The sequence below is a fragment of the Carcharodon carcharias genome, chromosome 3, assembly GCF_017639515.1.
Source record: "Carcharodon carcharias isolate sCarCar2 chromosome 3, sCarCar2.pri, whole genome shotgun sequence".
Taxonomy (NCBI): domain Eukaryota; kingdom Metazoa; phylum Chordata; class Chondrichthyes; order Lamniformes; family Lamnidae; genus Carcharodon; species Carcharodon carcharias.
The window spans coordinates 4,562,021-4,578,959 of record NC_054469.1 but is presented as its reverse complement, the minus strand read 5'-3'; the positions used below and the strand labels follow the sequence as shown (position 1 = coordinate 4,578,959).

The window sequence follows — 16,939 nt, the reverse complement described above, 5'->3', positions numbered from 1 at the left end:
GGGTTACGGGTGTGGGGGGTTATAGGTGTGGGGTGGACGGGGTTATGGGTAGGGGCGGGTTTACAGGTGTGGTGGGTTACGTGTGTGGGGTGAGAGGGCTTATGGGTGTGGGGTGAGAGGGGTTATGGGTGGGGGGGTTACAGATGTGGGGGTTTATGGGTGTGGGGGGTGTTGTGATGGTTTGTCACTGTGATCCCTCCATTATAACCAGGGGGGCATAGATTTAAGGTAAGGGGCAGGAGGTTTAGAGGGGCTGTAAGGAGGGGTTTTTTTACCCAGAGGGTGGTGGGAATCTGGAACTCACTACCTGAGGGGGTGGTAGAGGCACAAACCCTCAGAACATTTAAGAAGTATTTAGATGAGCATTTGAAACTCCGCAGCGTACAGGGCTGTGGGCCAAGTGCTGGAAACTGGGACTAGAGTAGATAGGGGCTTGTTGGCCATGATGGGCCGAAGGGCCTGTTTCTGTGCTGTAAACTCTCTGCCTCTATGACACGTAGCCGGGCAACGCTGGACATGGTCTGCTGTAGAAAGCTCAGTGTGAGTTACACTGCTCCAATCCCAAGGGCAGCCTGACCCTGTCCAAGGGAACAGTGAGAGGGTAAACAGCCCCTCTGGAACTGGAGCCCTGGACAGGGATCTGGTGCAGGAATCCAATCCGACAACTCCTGTCTAATTGGCCTCTCTCTCCCAGCCCAACAGATATAAGCTGAGTGTAGTTCAGGCCTCCTGTGGAACTCGGGACTCCATTGGACGGTGTTCCTCCTGGGAGAGTGTAGCTAGTGCCTGTTGAAGGTCGAGTAGAGAGCAGGGCAGTTCATCAGAAATTCTCATTAACCATTTAGGCTTTGTCCCCTCCTGTCTGTGATTATTTGCCTGTGAATTACTTCAGTAACAGTCTGGGACTGTCAGTAACTGTCAGACTGGATTCTCCCAGCACACTCCACATGAAATACTTGATTCATTTCCCTTGATGATGATGGACAAACAAACCAGTTCTAACTTCCTCTGAAATGCACCTTGACCCAGTCCAGGAGGTGGGACTGACAGCCAGATTCTGTCCCCACCTCCTGCCCTGCTCCTCCCAGTGTTTAAGACCTTTATCAGCTCTCTCATCAATACAAATCCTCACTTTTCTCTTTTTGATATTTCACTGTTGTGCTCACAAAATGCGACCTTAAAAAGATGAAGGATTGTGTGAGGCGGTGGGCTCACCAAATAAGGAACATTGAAACAGGAAGAAGCCATTTCGAACCCTCAAGCATGTTCTACTCTTCAATCCGATCATGACTCAGCTGAATCTTAACTCCATGCCAGCACTATGGCTCATGTCCAGCAAATATCCTTATCTAACAATTTATCAATCTCAGTTTAGATATTCTGAACTGAACTGCAGTCTCAACAGCGTTTTAGAGGAGAGAGTTCCGGAGTTTCACTCTGCTTTGGGTGAAGAGGTACTTACTGACATCTCCCCCTGAAAAGCCTGTTCAGGGCTCGAATTCTGCCCCTTGTCCTGGACTCTCCCACACCAGAGGAAATAGGTTCACTCCATCCAACCTACCAATAGACACCTCAATGAGATCACTCATTAATCCAAGAGATTACAAGACTAGTCATAGAGCAAAGCTGCACTGAAGGAGGCCATTCGGCCTATTGAACCTGTGTTGGTTCTCTTTGTAACATTCTCCCACCTTCTCCCCGTAACCCTGCACGTTCTCCCTTTGGATAATAATCTGATTTCCTCTTGAAGACTGGATTGAGCCTCTCTCCACCCCACACTCTCAGGCAGCACGTTCCAAACCCTGACCACTCACTGCATGAAAAATTTTCTCCTCGTGTCTCCATTGCTCCTTCTGTCGATTACCTTCAACCAATGCCCTCTCATTCTTGATCCTTCCACCAATGGAAACAGTTTCTCCCTGTCTACTCTGTCCAGACCCCTGTCAGTTTTGAATAGCTCTGTCAAATCTATCAGCTCACCTGTTAAGTTTATTAGTGGTAGTGAGTTTCCACTATCCTCAAGTTCCGGGTCATTACCTCTCGCTGTGTAAAAAAGTGTTTCCTCACATCCCCCCAGTACCTCTTGCCCGAAACCTTAAATCTGTCTCCCCTGGTCCTTGTACCATCAGCGAATGGGAAGAGACTTTCTTTGTCTACCTTATCTAAACCTGTCATAATCTTGTACATCCCCCATCAAATCTCCCCTCAATTGCCCTCACCCCGAGGAGAACAACCCCAGCTTCTCCAATCTAACCTTGCGGCTAAAACTGCCCCCTCCCCCAATCGCTGGAACCATTCTGGTAAATCCCCTCCGCACCCTGTCAGGGACCCTCACCTCCTTCTTAAAGTGTGGTGACCAGAACTGAACACACTACCCTAGATGTGGCCTAAGCAGAGGTTTATGGGGAGACAGTGGTGTCATGATAATGTCACTGGACCAGTAATCCAGATACCCAGGCTAATGCCCTGGGGGACACAAGTTCAAATCCCACCACTGCCGCAGCTGGTGGAATTGAAATTTAGTTAATACATCTGGAATTGAAAAGCTAGTCTCAGTAGTGGTGAGCATGAAGCTATCATTGTTTGTTGTAAAAACTGGTTCACAAATGTCCCTTAGGGCAAGGGAATCTGGTCTAGCAAGCCACTCAGTGGCCTTACCCACATCCCATAAAAGAATCATAACTTCCCTGCTTTTGTACTCTACCTCTACATACGTAGCCAAAGACCCAACTTGCTTTGCTAACCATTCTTCTGTCCTAACAGTGCACATGAACAGCCAGATCCGTCTGTCCCTGCACACACTTTAGAACACTGTGGCATGAAGTCTATATTGCCCCTCTTTGTCTTTCCTGCCAAATTGTTTGAAATTCCAGCTGGCACTTGTCTGCTCATGATTCATATCATCCTCACCGTTTGCCACACCTCTAAGCTTGGCATTGACAAATTTGGGATGTTTACTCATATTCTAATGTCCAGGTCACGGGATGTGGGCATCACTGGCTGGGCCAGCATTTATCACCCACCCCCCAATTGCCCTTGTTCAGGGACCGAACCATTTAAGAGTCAACCACATTGCTGTGGGTCTGGAGTTACATGTAGTCCAGGTAAGGACAGCAGATTTCCTTCCCTAAAGGAAGCAGAAGGGTTTTTTACGACAATGGACAGGTTCATCATTAGACTTTTTAATTCCAGATTTTTATTGGATTTGAATTTCACCTCTGCCTTTGGGGATTCAAACCCAGGTTCCCCAGAGCATTACGCTGGGTTTCGAGATTACCAGTCCAGTGACAACAGCACTACGCCAGCCCCTCCCCCATTTGTATATGTAAAACACACAGTGGCACTGGGACTGACCCTTGGCAATGCTGCTGTCTACCATCCTCCAGCCTGAATGATGGCCATTCGCCAACGCTCGCTGTTTTCTGACCTTCAGCCAATGATTTTACCCAAGTTGACACTGCCCTCCTATTCTATCAATCTTGATTTTCTTAACTTTTTATGTGGTCAAGGGTGTCCTGATAATCCATGTAAACAGCATTGATTACATTCCCTTCATCAACCTTCTCTGTTACCTCATCAAAAAATTCAAGTCTACTAGTCAGGCACGTCGTGCCTTTGACAAATCCCGGTGCTAGCTCCTCTTAATAAACTCTCTCCAATACCCTGGCGATGTTTTCCCTGATTACCGCTCCCACTGATGTTAACCTAACCGGCCTGTAGTTACTAGCACTGTCCTCACACCCCTCCCTGAGTAAGGGTGTCACATTTGCAATTCACTCATTGGCCTCTGGAACCTCCCCGTATCTCGGGAAAATTGGAAGGTGAACCCTCCTGCTCCCTCCACCCCCACCTCCGTCAGTAACCTAGACCAGGTGACTTATCCACTCTGAGTATATCCAGCCTTTCCAGTACCTCCTCCCTCCCTAACAACATAGAGTTATACAGCACAGAAACAGGCCCTTTGGTCCATTGTGTCCATCAAACACCTATCTATTCGAATCCCATTTTCCAGCACTTGACCCATAACCCTGTATGCTATGGTGTTTCAAGTACTCATTTAAATACTTCTTAATTGTGAGGGTTCCTGCCTCTACCATCCTCTCAACCACCCTCTGGGTGAAAAAATCTTTCCTCAAATCCCCTCTAAACCTCCTGCCCCTTACCTTAAATCTATGCCCCCTGGTTATTGATCCCTTCGCTAAGGGGATAAGTTTCTTCCTATCTACCCTATCTATGTCCCTCATAATTTTGTACACCTCTATCAGGTCCCCCCTCAGCCTTTTCTGCTCCAAGGAAAACAGCCCCAGCCTATCCAGGCTGTGTGGGTGTACCTACACCACATGGACTGCAGCGGCTCAAGAAGGCAGCTCACCGCCACCTTCTCAAGGGGCAATTAGGGATGGGCAATAAATGCTGGGCCCAGCCAGCGAAGCCCACATCCTGTGAATGAATAAATAGAAAGATAGTTTCACCACAACCATTACTTCTACACTCTCCACTTCTACCGATGTTATGTCAGATCGCTCTTCCTTAGTAAATACCGATACAAAGTACTCAAAGGCCTTGCCCTGCGCACTAATAGGACCCACTGCACCTCTTACCGCAGGTAGCGTGAATCAGAACGAGCAGCCTCAGCACAGAGCCAGTGCCTGATTTTACACCTTGTTGGTTCTTGAGGCGAGGTGAGGTTTGGATTGAGCCTCATGCAATGTTGTCTGCTCCAAAGTGCTTGTCCCTCCCTTATCCCCTGGAACCTGGCTGTTTCCCTCTGCTACATTGCTTCTTTCCATTCTAAATGTCACGTAAGATATTGCTTCCATGGGTGTTTATATAGGTGCTGCTTACCTGTCAGCAACAGAGGAATATGCCGCACATTACTTACATTCATCAGTGAAGCCTACTGCGGGTCGCCAATGGTGAGACTGGCACCGCTGGGTCAGCAGGGGTCAGATCGCTCTGAACACTTGGAGCACAACATCCACATTCTAGGACATCACTGCAGGAGTCCCTCAGGGTCGTGTCCTCGGCCCAACCATCTTCAGCTGCTTCATCAATGACCTTCCTTCCATCAGAAGGTCAGAAGTGGGGATGTTCGCTGATGATTGCACAATGTTCAGCACCATTCGCAACCCCTCAGATACTGAAGCAGTCCATGTCCAAATGCAGCAAGACCTGGACGATATCCAGGTTTGAGCTGAGAAGTGGTAAGTAATATTCATGTCACACAAGTACTAGGCAATTCCCATCTCCAACAAGAGAGAATCTAACCATCACCTCTTGATGTTCAATGGCATTACCATCACTGAATACCCCACCATCAACATCCTGGGGGTTACCATTGACCAGAAACTGAACTGGACTAGCCATATAAAATACTGTGGCTTCAAGAGCAGGTCAGAGACTAGGAATCCTGTGGCAAGTAACTCACCTCCTGACTCCCCAAAGCCTGCCCACCATTTACAAAGATCAGCCATTCTTCCATACCTATACATCCTGTCCTCAAAATTTAACATTTTAACTGGGTATCATCCTGGTGAATCTGCACTGCACCCCTCCCAGGACGATATCTCCTTCCGGAAGATAAAAGCAAAATACTGCAGATGCTGAAAATCTAAAATAAAAACAGAAAATGCTGGAAAAACTCAGCAGCTCTGGCAGCATCTGTGGGGAGAGAAACAGAGTTAATGTTTCGAGTCCGTGTGACTCTTCTTCAGAGCTAAAGAGAAGTAGAAATGTGATGGATTTTATACTGTTTAAGAGGGGGTGGAGCAAGATAGAAGGTCAGGGATAGGTGGGAGAGCTTCTCATTCTTAACTCCAGACGGAATAGACCCAGTTTACTCAGCCTCGCCTCATAGGACAACCTTGTCATCCCAGGGACCGATCTAGTGAACCTTCGCTGTACCGCCTCCAATGCGAGTATATCCTTCCTTAAACATGGAAACCAAAACTGCAGACAGTATTCCAGCTGTGGTCTCACCAAAACCCTGTACAACTGTAGCAAGGCTTCTTTACTCTTGTTCTGCAATCTCCTTGCAATGAAGGTCAATGTGCCACCTCGTGCAGCTTTTCAACCCCATGGGGCAGAATGCCCTGCTGGTCAGGAGGGCGTGGGCTCAACCTGAACGCGTGTACAATGATGCGCGATGTCGTTGGGCGAGTTCCCTGATGTCATCGCGCACTCGGGCGATATTTCAGCCGGCCGGCGTGAGCAGAAGTCGACAGTGCTCCCGCCAACAATTAACAGGCCTATTAAGGCCATGAAATGTATAATTGAATTAGATTTTTCACTGCCCCTCCAACCTTACGGGCGGGTTGAGGTTTCCAACACCAATTAGAAATAAAATAACAATTTTAATGTGTCATCAGTAGCAAGTCCCTGCTCATGCGACACGGACACAGGAGGGGACATGCTTTTAAACTGATTTATTTTTAACCCGTGCCTCAGGGAGTTTTTCCAGCGCGTTGTCACGCGCATACGCAAATTTACCCGCATGTCGTTCCCCCTCCCCTCAACCCCCCTTCCCCCACCCCCCACACCTCACACAGGCAGCGCTGCTGCCCGCGTTTCATGCTGGGGGGGTGGGGGGGGCCTTCATTGACTTGAAATCGCGGGCTTCCCTGACCGGTCCCATTCACCCCACCCAGCCCGTCCGACCAGGGCAAAATCCTGGCCCCGGTCTCCCTGAAGGCTGCAGAAGATAGAGAATGGAAAAGGAAAAGAGCACCTCCCTCCTCCTGCCCCTCACCGAACCCCTTTCTCACCAAACTGGTGGCGATTCTGCTCTGTCCCACCACACTCCGTGGTTTGACTTGTTCTGACCATACCACATTTTACTACCTGCACTGTTACCACCTCCTTAACAACAGATCCCAGCGTTTCCCCTACCTCTGATGTTAGGCTAACTGTTCCCTGTTTTCTCTTTCCCCCCTTCTCTCCCTGAAAAGCAGAGTAACATTTGCCAACTTCCAGTCTGATGGGACCATTCCCAAATCCAATGAATTCTGGAAAGTTACAGCCTGTACACCCACTACCCCTGTGCCTACCTCCTTCAGAATCCTAGCGTGTAGACATTCAGGTCCCAGCAATTTGTCACATCTTAGACCCTTAAGTTTTGCCAATACCTTTTCTCTGTTGATATTTATTCCCCTGAGTTCCTCACTCCTTTTAACCCCTGGTTACTATCCTTTTCTGGGGTGAAACTTGAGTCTTCTCTTGTGAAGACACACACACAATATTTGTTCAATGCCTCTGCCAGTTCCTCATTCCCCATGGTAATTTCCCCTGTCTCTGATTCGAAGGGACCAATGTTAATCTTAGGAGCAGAGATTAGGCCAATCGGCCCATCGAGTCTGCTCTGCCATTCAATCATGGCTGATAAGTTTCTCAACCCCATTCTTCCGCCTTCTCCCCGTAACCTTTGATCCCCTTACCAATCAAGAACCTACCTATCTCCGTCTTAAATCTTAGCTATGCTCTTCCTTTTTATATACTTATACAATCTGTTTTTATATTTCTGGTTAGTTTACTCTTATATTCTACCTTTTCTCTTTTATCAACTTTTTGGTGGCCCTTTACTGGTTTCTAAAACACTCCCAATCCTCAGACTTGCTACTGTTTCTTGCATTATTGTGACCCTGTTGCTTTAACCTAATACTATCCATAACCTCCTGAGTGGGCCACGGATGGGACTTTCTCATTGAGTTTTTGTTTCAATGGGATGTATTTTTGTTGGACATTTTGAATTGTTTCTTTAAATATTTCCCATGTTCATTTACCTCCACAGCTTTTAATCTAATTACCCAGTTAACGGTAGCCAGTTCTCACCTCATACCCATGTATTTGGCTCTATTTAATGTTAGGGTTCTTGTTTGGGATGGGCTATATCACTTTCAAACTTAATCTGGGACTCAATGATATTATGATCACTATTTCCCAGTGGATCTTTTACTAGGACATTACTAATTAAGCCTGCTTCATTACGCAATACTAGATCTAATATAGCTTTATCCCTAGAAAAACTCAGCAGGTCTGGCAGCATCGGCGGAGAAGAAAAGAGTTGACGTTTCGAGTCCTCATGACCCTTCGACAGAACTTGAGCGAAGGGTCATGAGGACTCGAAACGTCAACTCTTTTCTTCTCCGCCGATGCTGCCAGACCTGCTGAGTTTTTCCAGGTAATTCTGTTTTTGTTTTGGATTTCCAGCATCCGCAGTTTTTTTGTTTTTATAGCTTTATCCCTAGTTGGCTCCAAAACATATTGCCCCAAGCAACAGTCACAAGATGGAGGCTGCGACACTATAGGTCAGACCTGTCTTTGGGCGCAGATCTCAAAAAGATGATGATCCTTTCTAACGTCTGGGCCACTGAACTGAACGCAGTTACTCCAGAGGGGATCTGGCCAGATCTTTGTACACCTGAAGTGTATCGTTGACTCCTTTGTGTTACAGCTCCCTCGATAAAATACTCCAGATTTATTTGTTTGTAACTGTCCAATAGATATTAGTGATTTCCTAAGTCTAGTGATTTCTATGCTTGGGTCGCCTAAATATCTCTGCTCCTCTACATTCCTAACGCCTTTCTATTTCGCAGATACTCTGATCGATCTTTAGGTCCAAAGTGGATGAACTCACACTTTCCCAAATCAAATTCCTTTCCTCAAAGTCTTGCCCAATAGTTTAATGTATCAGTGCGACAGTGTGAGCAGGTCGGTATTCCCAGAGTGGGGGAGGGGCTGAGGGATTTGGTGAGAAGGTGGGTTTGGGGGGAGGGGATGGGTTTGGGTGACAGGGTGGGTTTGGGTGAGAGGGTGGGTTTGGGGGGAGGGAGTGGGTTTGGGGGGAGGGGGTGGGTTTGGGGAGAGGGTGGGTTTGGGGGGAGGGGGTGGGTTTGGGTGAGAGGGTGGGTTTGGGGGGAGGGGGTGGGTTTGGGGGAGGGGGTGGGTTTGGGGAGAGGGTGGGTTTGGGTGAGAGGGTGGGTTTGGGGGGAGGGGGTGGGTTTGGGGGAGGGGGTGGGTTTGGGGTGAGAGGGTGGGTTTGGGGGGAGGGGGTGGGTTTGGGGGAGGGGGTGGGTTTGGGGGGAGGGGGTGGGTTTGGGGTAGGGGGTGGGTTTGGGTGAGAGGGTGGGTTTGGGGGGAGGGTGGGTTTGGGTGAGAGGGTGGGTTTGGGGGAGGGGGTGGGTTTGGGGTGAGAGGGTGGGTTTGGGGGAGGGGGTGGGTTTGGGGTGAGAGGGTGGGTTTGGGGGAGGGGGTGGGTTTGGGTGAGAGGGTGGGTTTGGGGTGAGAGGGTGGGTTTGGGGGGAGAGGGTGGGTTTGGGGGTGAGGGGGTGGGTTTGGGGGGAGGGGGTGGGTTTGGGGGGAGGGGGTGGGTTTGGGGGGAGGGGGTGGGTTTGGGTGAGAGGGTGGGTTTGGGTGAGAGGGTGGGTTTGGGGGGAGGGGGTGGGTTTGGGTGAGAGGGTGGGTTTGGGTGAGAGGGTGGGTTTGGGGGGAGAGGGTGGGTTTGGGGGAGGGTTTGGGGTGAGAGGGTGGGTTTGGGGGAGGGGGTGGGTTTGGGGGGAGGGGGTGGGTTTGGGTGAGAGGGTGGGTTTGGGGGAGGGGTGGGTTTGGGGGGAGGGGGTGGGTTTGGGGGGAGGGGGTGGGTTTGGGTGAGAGGGTGGGTTTGGGGGGAGGGGGTGGGTTTGGGGGGAGGGGGTGGGTTTGGGGGGAGGGGGTGGGTTTGGGTGAGAGGGTGGGTTTGGGTGAGAGGGTGGGTTTCGGGGGAGGGGGTGGGTTTTGGGGGGAGGGGGTGGGTTTGGGGGAGGGGGTGGGTTTGGGGGGAGGGGGTGGGTTTGGGGGAGGGGTGGGTTTGGGGGAGAGGGTGGGTTTGGGGGAGGGGGTGGGTTTGGGGGAGGGGGTGGGTTTGGGGGAGAGGGTGGGTTTGGGGTGAGGGGGTGGGTTTGGGTGAGAGGGTGGGTTTGGGGGGAGGGGGTGGGTTTGGGGGGAGGGGGTGGGTTTGGGGGAGAGGGTGGGTTTGGGGGGAGGGGGTGGGTTTGGGTGAGAGGGTGGGTTTGGGGGGAGGGGGTGGGTTTGGGTGAGAGGGTGGGTTTGGGGGGAGGGGGTGGGTTTGGGGTGAGAGGTTGGGTTTGGGGGGAGGGGGTGGGTTTGGGGGAGAGGGTGGGTTTGGGGGGAGGGGGTGGGTTTGGGGGAGAGGGTGGGTTTGGGGGAGGGGGTGGGTTTGGGGAGAGGGGGTGGGTTTGGGTGAGGGGGTGGGTTTGGGGGGAGGGGGTGGGTTTGGGGGAGGGGGTGGGTTTGGGGGAGAGGGTGGGTTTGGGGGAGGGGGTGGGTTTGGGGGGAGGGGGTGGGTTTGGGGGAGGGGGTGGGTTTGGGTGAGGGGGTGGGTTTGGGGGGAGGGGGTGGGTTTGGGGTGAGAGGGTGGGTTTGGGGGGAGGGGGTGGGTTTGGGTGAGAGGTTGGGTTTGGGTGAGAGGGTGGGTTTGGGGGGAGGGGGTGGGTTTGGGGGAGGGGGTGGGTTTGGGGGGAGGGGGTGGGTTTGGGGGGAGGGGGTGGGTTTGGGGGAGGGGGTGGGTTTGGGTGAGAGGGTGGGTTTGGGGGAGGGGGTGGGTTTGGGGGAGAGGGTGGGTTTGGGTGAGGGGGTGGGTTTCGGGGGAGGGGGTGGGTTTGGGGGAGGGGGTGGGTTTGGGTGAGGGGGTGGGTTTGGGGGGAGGGGGTGGGTTTGGGGGGAGGGGGTGGGTTTGGGGGAGAGGGTGGGTTTGGGGGGAGGGGGTGGGTTTGGGTGAGAGGTTGGGTTTGGGGGGAGGGGGTGGGTTTGGGGGGAGGGGTGGGTTTGGGGCGAGAGGGTGGGTTTGGGGGGAGGGGGTGGGTTTGGGTGAGAGGTTGGGTTTGGGGTGAGAGGGTGGGTTTGGGGGGAGGGGGTGGGTTTGGGGGAGGGGGTGGGTTTGGGGGGAGGGGGTGGGTTTGGGTGAGAGGGTGGGTTTGGGGGGAGTGGGTGGGTTTGGGGGGAGGGGGTGGGTTTGGGGCGAGAGGGTGGGTTTGGGGGAAGGGGGTGGGTTTGGGTGAGAGGTTGGGTTTGGGGTGAGAGGGTGGGTTTGGGGGGAGGGGGTGGGTTTGGGGGGAGGGGGTGGGTTTGGGGGAGGGGGTGGGTTTGGGGGTGGGGGTGGGTTTGGGGGAGGGGGTGGGTTTGGGGGGAGGGGGTGGGTTTGGGGTGAGAGGTTGGGTTTGGGGCGAGAGGGTGGGTTTGGGCGAGAGGGTGGGTTTGGGTGAGAGTTTGGGTTTGGGGGAGAGGGTGGGTTTGGGGGAGGGGGTGGGTTTGGGGGGAGGGGGTGGGTTTGGGTGAGAGTTTGGGTTTGGGGGAGAGGGTGGGTTTGGGGGAGGGGGTGGGTTTGGGGGGAGGGGGTGGGTTTGGGGGAGAGGGTGTGTTTGGGGGGAGAGGGTGGGTTTGGGGGGAGGGGGTGGGTTTGGGTGAGGGGGTGGGTTTGGGGGGAGGGGGTGGGTTTGGGCGAGAGGTTGGGTTTGGGCGAGAGGGTGGGTTTGGGTGAGAGGTTGGGTTTGGGGGAGAGGGTGGGTTTGGGGGGAGGGGGTGGGTTTGGGGGGAGGGGGTGGGTTTGGGGGAGGGGGTGGGTTTGGGCGAGAGGGTGGGTTTGGGGGGAGGGGGGACTGAGAGCTACTCTGGAAAAGCCACATGAGGGATGAAGTGAGGAATTAACTGGGCTTTCGTGTTAAGAGAATTCCTGTGTGTGAATTCTTGGGGGACAGAAATACCCTGACAGCAAATCCTTTCCTCCCAACAGGTCTATCAGGACAATGTTTACGCTGAGGGCTGTCAGTTCCATTCCTTTAAGAAAATTCTCTTTGAAATGGGTCCAGAATATTCCGACAACGTGGAATTGGCTTCATTCCATTCTGTCTCCAAGGGTTACATGGGAGAGTGAGTACGCCGAGTGATGGTGGGGGGGAGTGGTGGTGATGGGGGGGGAGTAGTGGGTGAGGGGGGGAGTGGTGGGTGAGGGGGGGAGCGGTGGGTGAGGCGGGGGAGTGGTGGGTGATGGGGGGGAGCGGTGGGTGAGGAGTGGTGGGTGAGGAGTGGTGGGTGAGTTGGGGTTGTGGTGGGTGATGGGGGTGTGTGGTGGGTGAGTTGGGGGGAGAGGTGGGTGATGGGGGGGAGCGGTGGGTGAGGAGTGGTGGGTGAGGCAGGGGAGAGCTGGGTGAGGTGGGGGAGAGCTGGGTGAGGTGGGGGAGAGCTGGGTGAGGTGGGGGAGAGCTGGGTGAGGTGGAGGAGAGCTGGGTGAGGTGGGGGAGAGCTGGGTGAGGTGGGGGAGAGCTGGGTGAGGCGGGGGTGAGCTGGGTGAGGCAGGGGAGAGCTGGGTGAGGTGGGGGAGAGCTGGGTGAGGTGGGGGAGAGCTGGGTGAGGTGGGGGAGAGCTGGGTGAGGTGGGGGAGAGCTGGGTGATGGAGGGGAGCAGTGGGTGAGGTGGGGGAGAGCTGGGTGAGGTGGAGGAGAGCTGGGTGAGGTGGGGGTGAGCTGGGTGAGGCAGGGGTGAGCTGGGTGAGGAGTGGTGGGTGAGGCGGGGGAGAGCTGGGTGAGGTGGGGGAGAGCTGGGTGAGGTGGAGGAGAGCTGGGTGATGGAGGGGAGCAGTGGGTGAGGTGGAGGAGAGCTGGGTGAGGTGGGGGAGAGCTGGGTGAGGTGGGGGAGAGCTGGGTGAGGTGGGGGAGAGCTGGGTGAGGTGGGGGAGAGCTGGGTGATGGAGGGGAGAGCTGGGTGAGGTGGAGGAGAGCTGGGTGAGGAGTGGTGGGTGAGGCGGGGGTGAGCTGGGTGAGGCGGGGGAGAGCTGGGTGAGGCGGGGGAGAGCTGGGTGAGGTGGGGGAGAGCTGGGTGAGGAGTGGTGGGTGAGGTGGGGGAGAGCTGGGTGAGGTGGGGGAGAGCTGGGTGAGGTGGGGGAGAGCTGGGTGAGGTAGAGGAGAGCTGGGTGAGGCGGGGGTGAGCTGGGTGAGGCGGGGGAGAGCTGGGTGAGGCGGGGGAGAGCTGGGTGAGGTGGGGGAGAGCTGGGTGAGGTGGGGAAGAGCTGGGTGAGGTGGGGGAGAGCTGGGTGAGGAGTGGTGGGTGAGGCGGGGGTGAGCTGGGTGAGGCGGGGGAGAGCTGGGTGAGGTGGGGGAGAGCTGGGTGAGGTGGGGGAGAGCTGGGTGAGGTGGGGGAGAGCTGGGTGAGGAGTGGTGGGTGAGGCGGGGGAGAGCTGGGTGAGGCGGGGGAGAGCTGGGTGAGGTGGGGGAGAGCTGGGTGAGGTGGGGGAGAGCTGGGTGAGGAGTGGTGGGTGAGGCTCGGGTGAGCTGGGTGAGGCGGGGGAGAGCTGGGTGAGGTGGGGGAGAGCTGGGTGAGGTGGGGGAGAGCTGGGTGAGGTGGGGGAGAGCTGGGTGAGGAGTGGTGGGTGAGGCGGGGGAGAGCTGGGTGAGGTGGGGGAGAGCTGGGTGAGGCGGGGGAGAGCTGGGTGAGGTGGAGGAGAGCTGGGTGAGGCGGGGGAGAGCTGGGTGAGGCGGGGGAGAGCTGGGTGAGGTGGGGGAGAGCTGGGTGAGGTGGGGGAGAGCTGGGTGAGGAGTGGTAGGTGAGGCGGGGGAGAGCTGGGTGAGGTGGGGGAGAGCTGGGTGAGGTGGGGGAGAGCTGGGTGTTATGAGACAGCCTTTCGGTAAAGTGGAGTTATTTAAAAACCCAAGAGGGAAACTTTAAACAACTGTCATAACCTATAATTTTATTTTTGTATGTTTGAGATGCAACTCTAAATTCAGGAATCAGATCACCAGTTCTCGAGAGGTTTTATATTAAAATAAATGAAACATTTTATTAATTTACACAAGTTAAACACATACACATATACACAAATTGCTACTGTCATAACTTTTAACAAGTTCCCCAACTAATCTCCGTTAAAGCAACAGCAACCCATAGACTTAAACAGACACCAGGCAAAGAAATTACACCTTACAAATTCAGAATGAGGTTCCTTTCACTTTGATTCCTGTGGAGACAGTTGGAGGCTTACAGCTACCTTGATCTTACATTGCCTCTGCCCTGCACGCACACAAACTGCTGAAGTTATACCTAGCACAGCTCATTCAATTTAAATTCTCATTGTAGCACCAGCCTCTTCTAACAATAAAACCTCTTTCAAAGTACCAATTTTATTAGTAATATATACATATTGTTTGGTTTCTGCTCACTAGGTTTCACCCCGCTTCTTGAATGCTCTATTCAAAAAATGCAAATGCACTCTACCTCTCTTACACCTCAAAACTAGTAAACCTCAAAGCACCCATACTAAAGCTGGCTTTAATCCAATTAAGACACACCCACAGACTAAACCTCTATATTTTAAAAGAAAGATATTTTCCAATAATATATACATTAATAGCTTCATGACAGTGGGTGAGAAGAGGAGCAGAGTCAGCATGGCTTCATGAAGGGGAAATCATGCCTGACAAATTTATTAGAATTTTTTGAGGAGGAAACAAGCAAGATAGATGAAGGGGAACCAGTTGATGTAATATATTTGGATTTCCAAAAGACATTCGATAAGGTACCGCACTTAAGGCTACTTAATAAGAGCCCGTGGTGTTGGGGGTAATATATTAGCATGGATAGAGGATTGGCTAACTAATAGAAGACAGAGTTGGGATAACTCATTTTCAGGATGACAACCTGTAACTAGTGGAGTGCCACAGGGATCAGTGCTGGCGCCTCAATTATTTACAATATATATTCATGACTTGGATAAGGGAAGTGATTGTACTGTCGCCAAGTCTGTAGGTGACACAAAAATAGGTGGGAAGACAAGTGGTGAGAATGACACAGTCTCCAGAGGGATATAGACAGGTTCAGTGAGTGGGCAAAATGTGGCAGTTCGAATATAATGTGGGAAAATGTGAGGTTCTGCACTTTGGTAGGAAGAATAGAGGAGCTGAATATTATTTAAACGGAGAAAGACTGCAGAAAGCTGCAGCACAGAGGGATTTGGGGGTCCTTGTGCATGAATCCCAAAAAGCTAACATACAATTTCCACAGGTAATAGGGAAGGCAAATGGAATGTTGGCCTTTATTACAAAGGGAATGGAATATAAAAATAGGGAAGTCTTACTAAAACTCTACAAAGCACTAGTTAGACCACACCTAGAATACTGTGAACAGTTTTGGTCCCCTTATCTAAGGAAAGATATACTGGCATTGGAGGCAGTCCAGAGAATGTTCACTAGGTTGATCCTGGGGATGGAGGGAGTTTCTTATGAGGAGAGGTTGAGTAGGTTGGGCCTGTATTCATTAGAGTTTAGAAGAATGAGAGGTGACCTTATTGAAACATATAAGATTCTTAGGGGGCTGGACAGGGTAGATGCTGAGGGGTTGTTTCCCCTTTTGGGAGAGTCTAGGACCAGGGGGCATAATCTCAGAGTAAGGGCGTCACCCATTTAAAACAGAGATAAGGAGGAATTTCTTCTCTCAGAGGGCAGTGAATTGTGGAATTCTTTACCACAGAGGGCTGTAGAGGCTGGATCGTTAAGTATATTCAAGGCTGAGATAGACAGATTTTTAATCAGTAAGGGAATCAAGGGTTATGGGGAAAAGGCAGGAAAGTGGAGTTGAGGATTGTCAGATCAGCCATGATCTCGTTGAATGGCAGAGCAGACTCGATGGGCCGAATGGCCTCCTTCTGCTCTTACATCTTATGGTCTTATGGGTGGGTGTTTGGTGAGGAGGGCAGTGTTGGGCGAGGGGGTTAGTGGGAGCAGTGGGTGGTTGAGGAGAGGGGAGAGTGGGGGATGAGAATGGCTTGGGGAGGGTGGGAGTGGGAACGCTGAGTGGGTGGTTGGGGGATGGTGGGGGGAGGATGGGAATGGGCTGGGGAGGAGGCAAATTGCTGCCTTGAGGAAGGCTCTTGGATTAACCTTCATATCCCAGGGTTCAGGAACAGCACCGTGTCCTGCTCCTGTTCACTGTGACCATGGCTGTTTGTTCACATGAGTTGAACAGTGTCCTGATGTGCACTGTCTCACTTCTGTGTGAAAGCTGGTAATACACTGAGAGTCTCTGTCACTAACTCCTGAGCTCCCACGGCTCTAATCTTGCTGTTTGTACCTTCCTCTCGCTGTAGGTGTGGTTACCGAGGGGGCTACATGGAGATAATCAATCTGGACCCTGATGTAAGGAAGCAGTTGATCAAACTGATCTCGGTGCGTCTCTGCCCCCCAGTGTCAGGACAGGCAGTGCTTGGAGTGATCACAAATCCCCCACAGCCAGGAGAACCCTCTTACGAAAGGTTCCTGAAAGTGAGTGGATTCCAAGGGTGAATAATCTTCCTGTCATTCAGAGTAGAGATTAATATCCTCATCAAATACTTCACAATTCCAAATGAAAACTGAACAGCAACATTGGGACTTACCTGAATCATCGTTAGCACCAATGGCTCACTCTGAAACAATCTGTACCTGTCCTGGGCGTGTTTGATGGGGACAGTGTAGAGGGAGATTTACTCTGTATCTAACCCCGTGCTGTACCTGTCCTGGGAGTGTTTGATGGGGACAGTGTAGAGGGAGCTTTACTCTGTATCTAACCCCGTGCTGTACCTGTCCTGGGAGTGTTTGATGGGGACAGTGTAGAGGGAGTTTTACTCTGTATCTAACCCCGTGCTGTACCTGTCCTGGGAGTGTTTGATGGGGACAGTGTAGAGGAAGCTTTACTCTGTATCTAATCCTGTGCTGTACCTGTCCTGGGTGTGTTTGATGGGGACAGTATCGAGGCAGCTTTACTCTGTATCTAACCCCGTGCTGTACCTGTCCTGGGAGTGTTTGATGGGGACAGTGTAGAGGGAGATTTACTCTGTATCTAACCCCGTGCTGTACCTGTCCTGGGAGTGTTTGATGGGGACAGTGTAGAGGAAGCTTTACTCTGTATCTAACCCCGTGCTGTC

General features: G+C 52.6%; 1 protein-coding gene across 4 annotated transcripts in view; it reads left to right on the top strand.

Moving 5' to 3' along the window:
• Positions 1–16,939, top strand: part of LOC121276428 (alanine aminotransferase 2-like) — a 74,685-nt gene that overhangs the window by 43,310 nt on the left and 14,436 nt on the right. For all 4 annotated transcript variants that reach the window (XM_041184814.1, XM_041184816.1, XM_041184812.1 and 1 more), the window contains 2 exons: positions 11,783–11,919; positions 16,124–16,298. In XM_041184814.1, the coding sequence (XP_041040748.1) occupies positions 11,783–11,919; positions 16,124–16,298 (312 nt within the window). The remainder of the gene's footprint in view (positions 1–11,782; positions 11,920–16,123; positions 16,299–16,939) is intronic.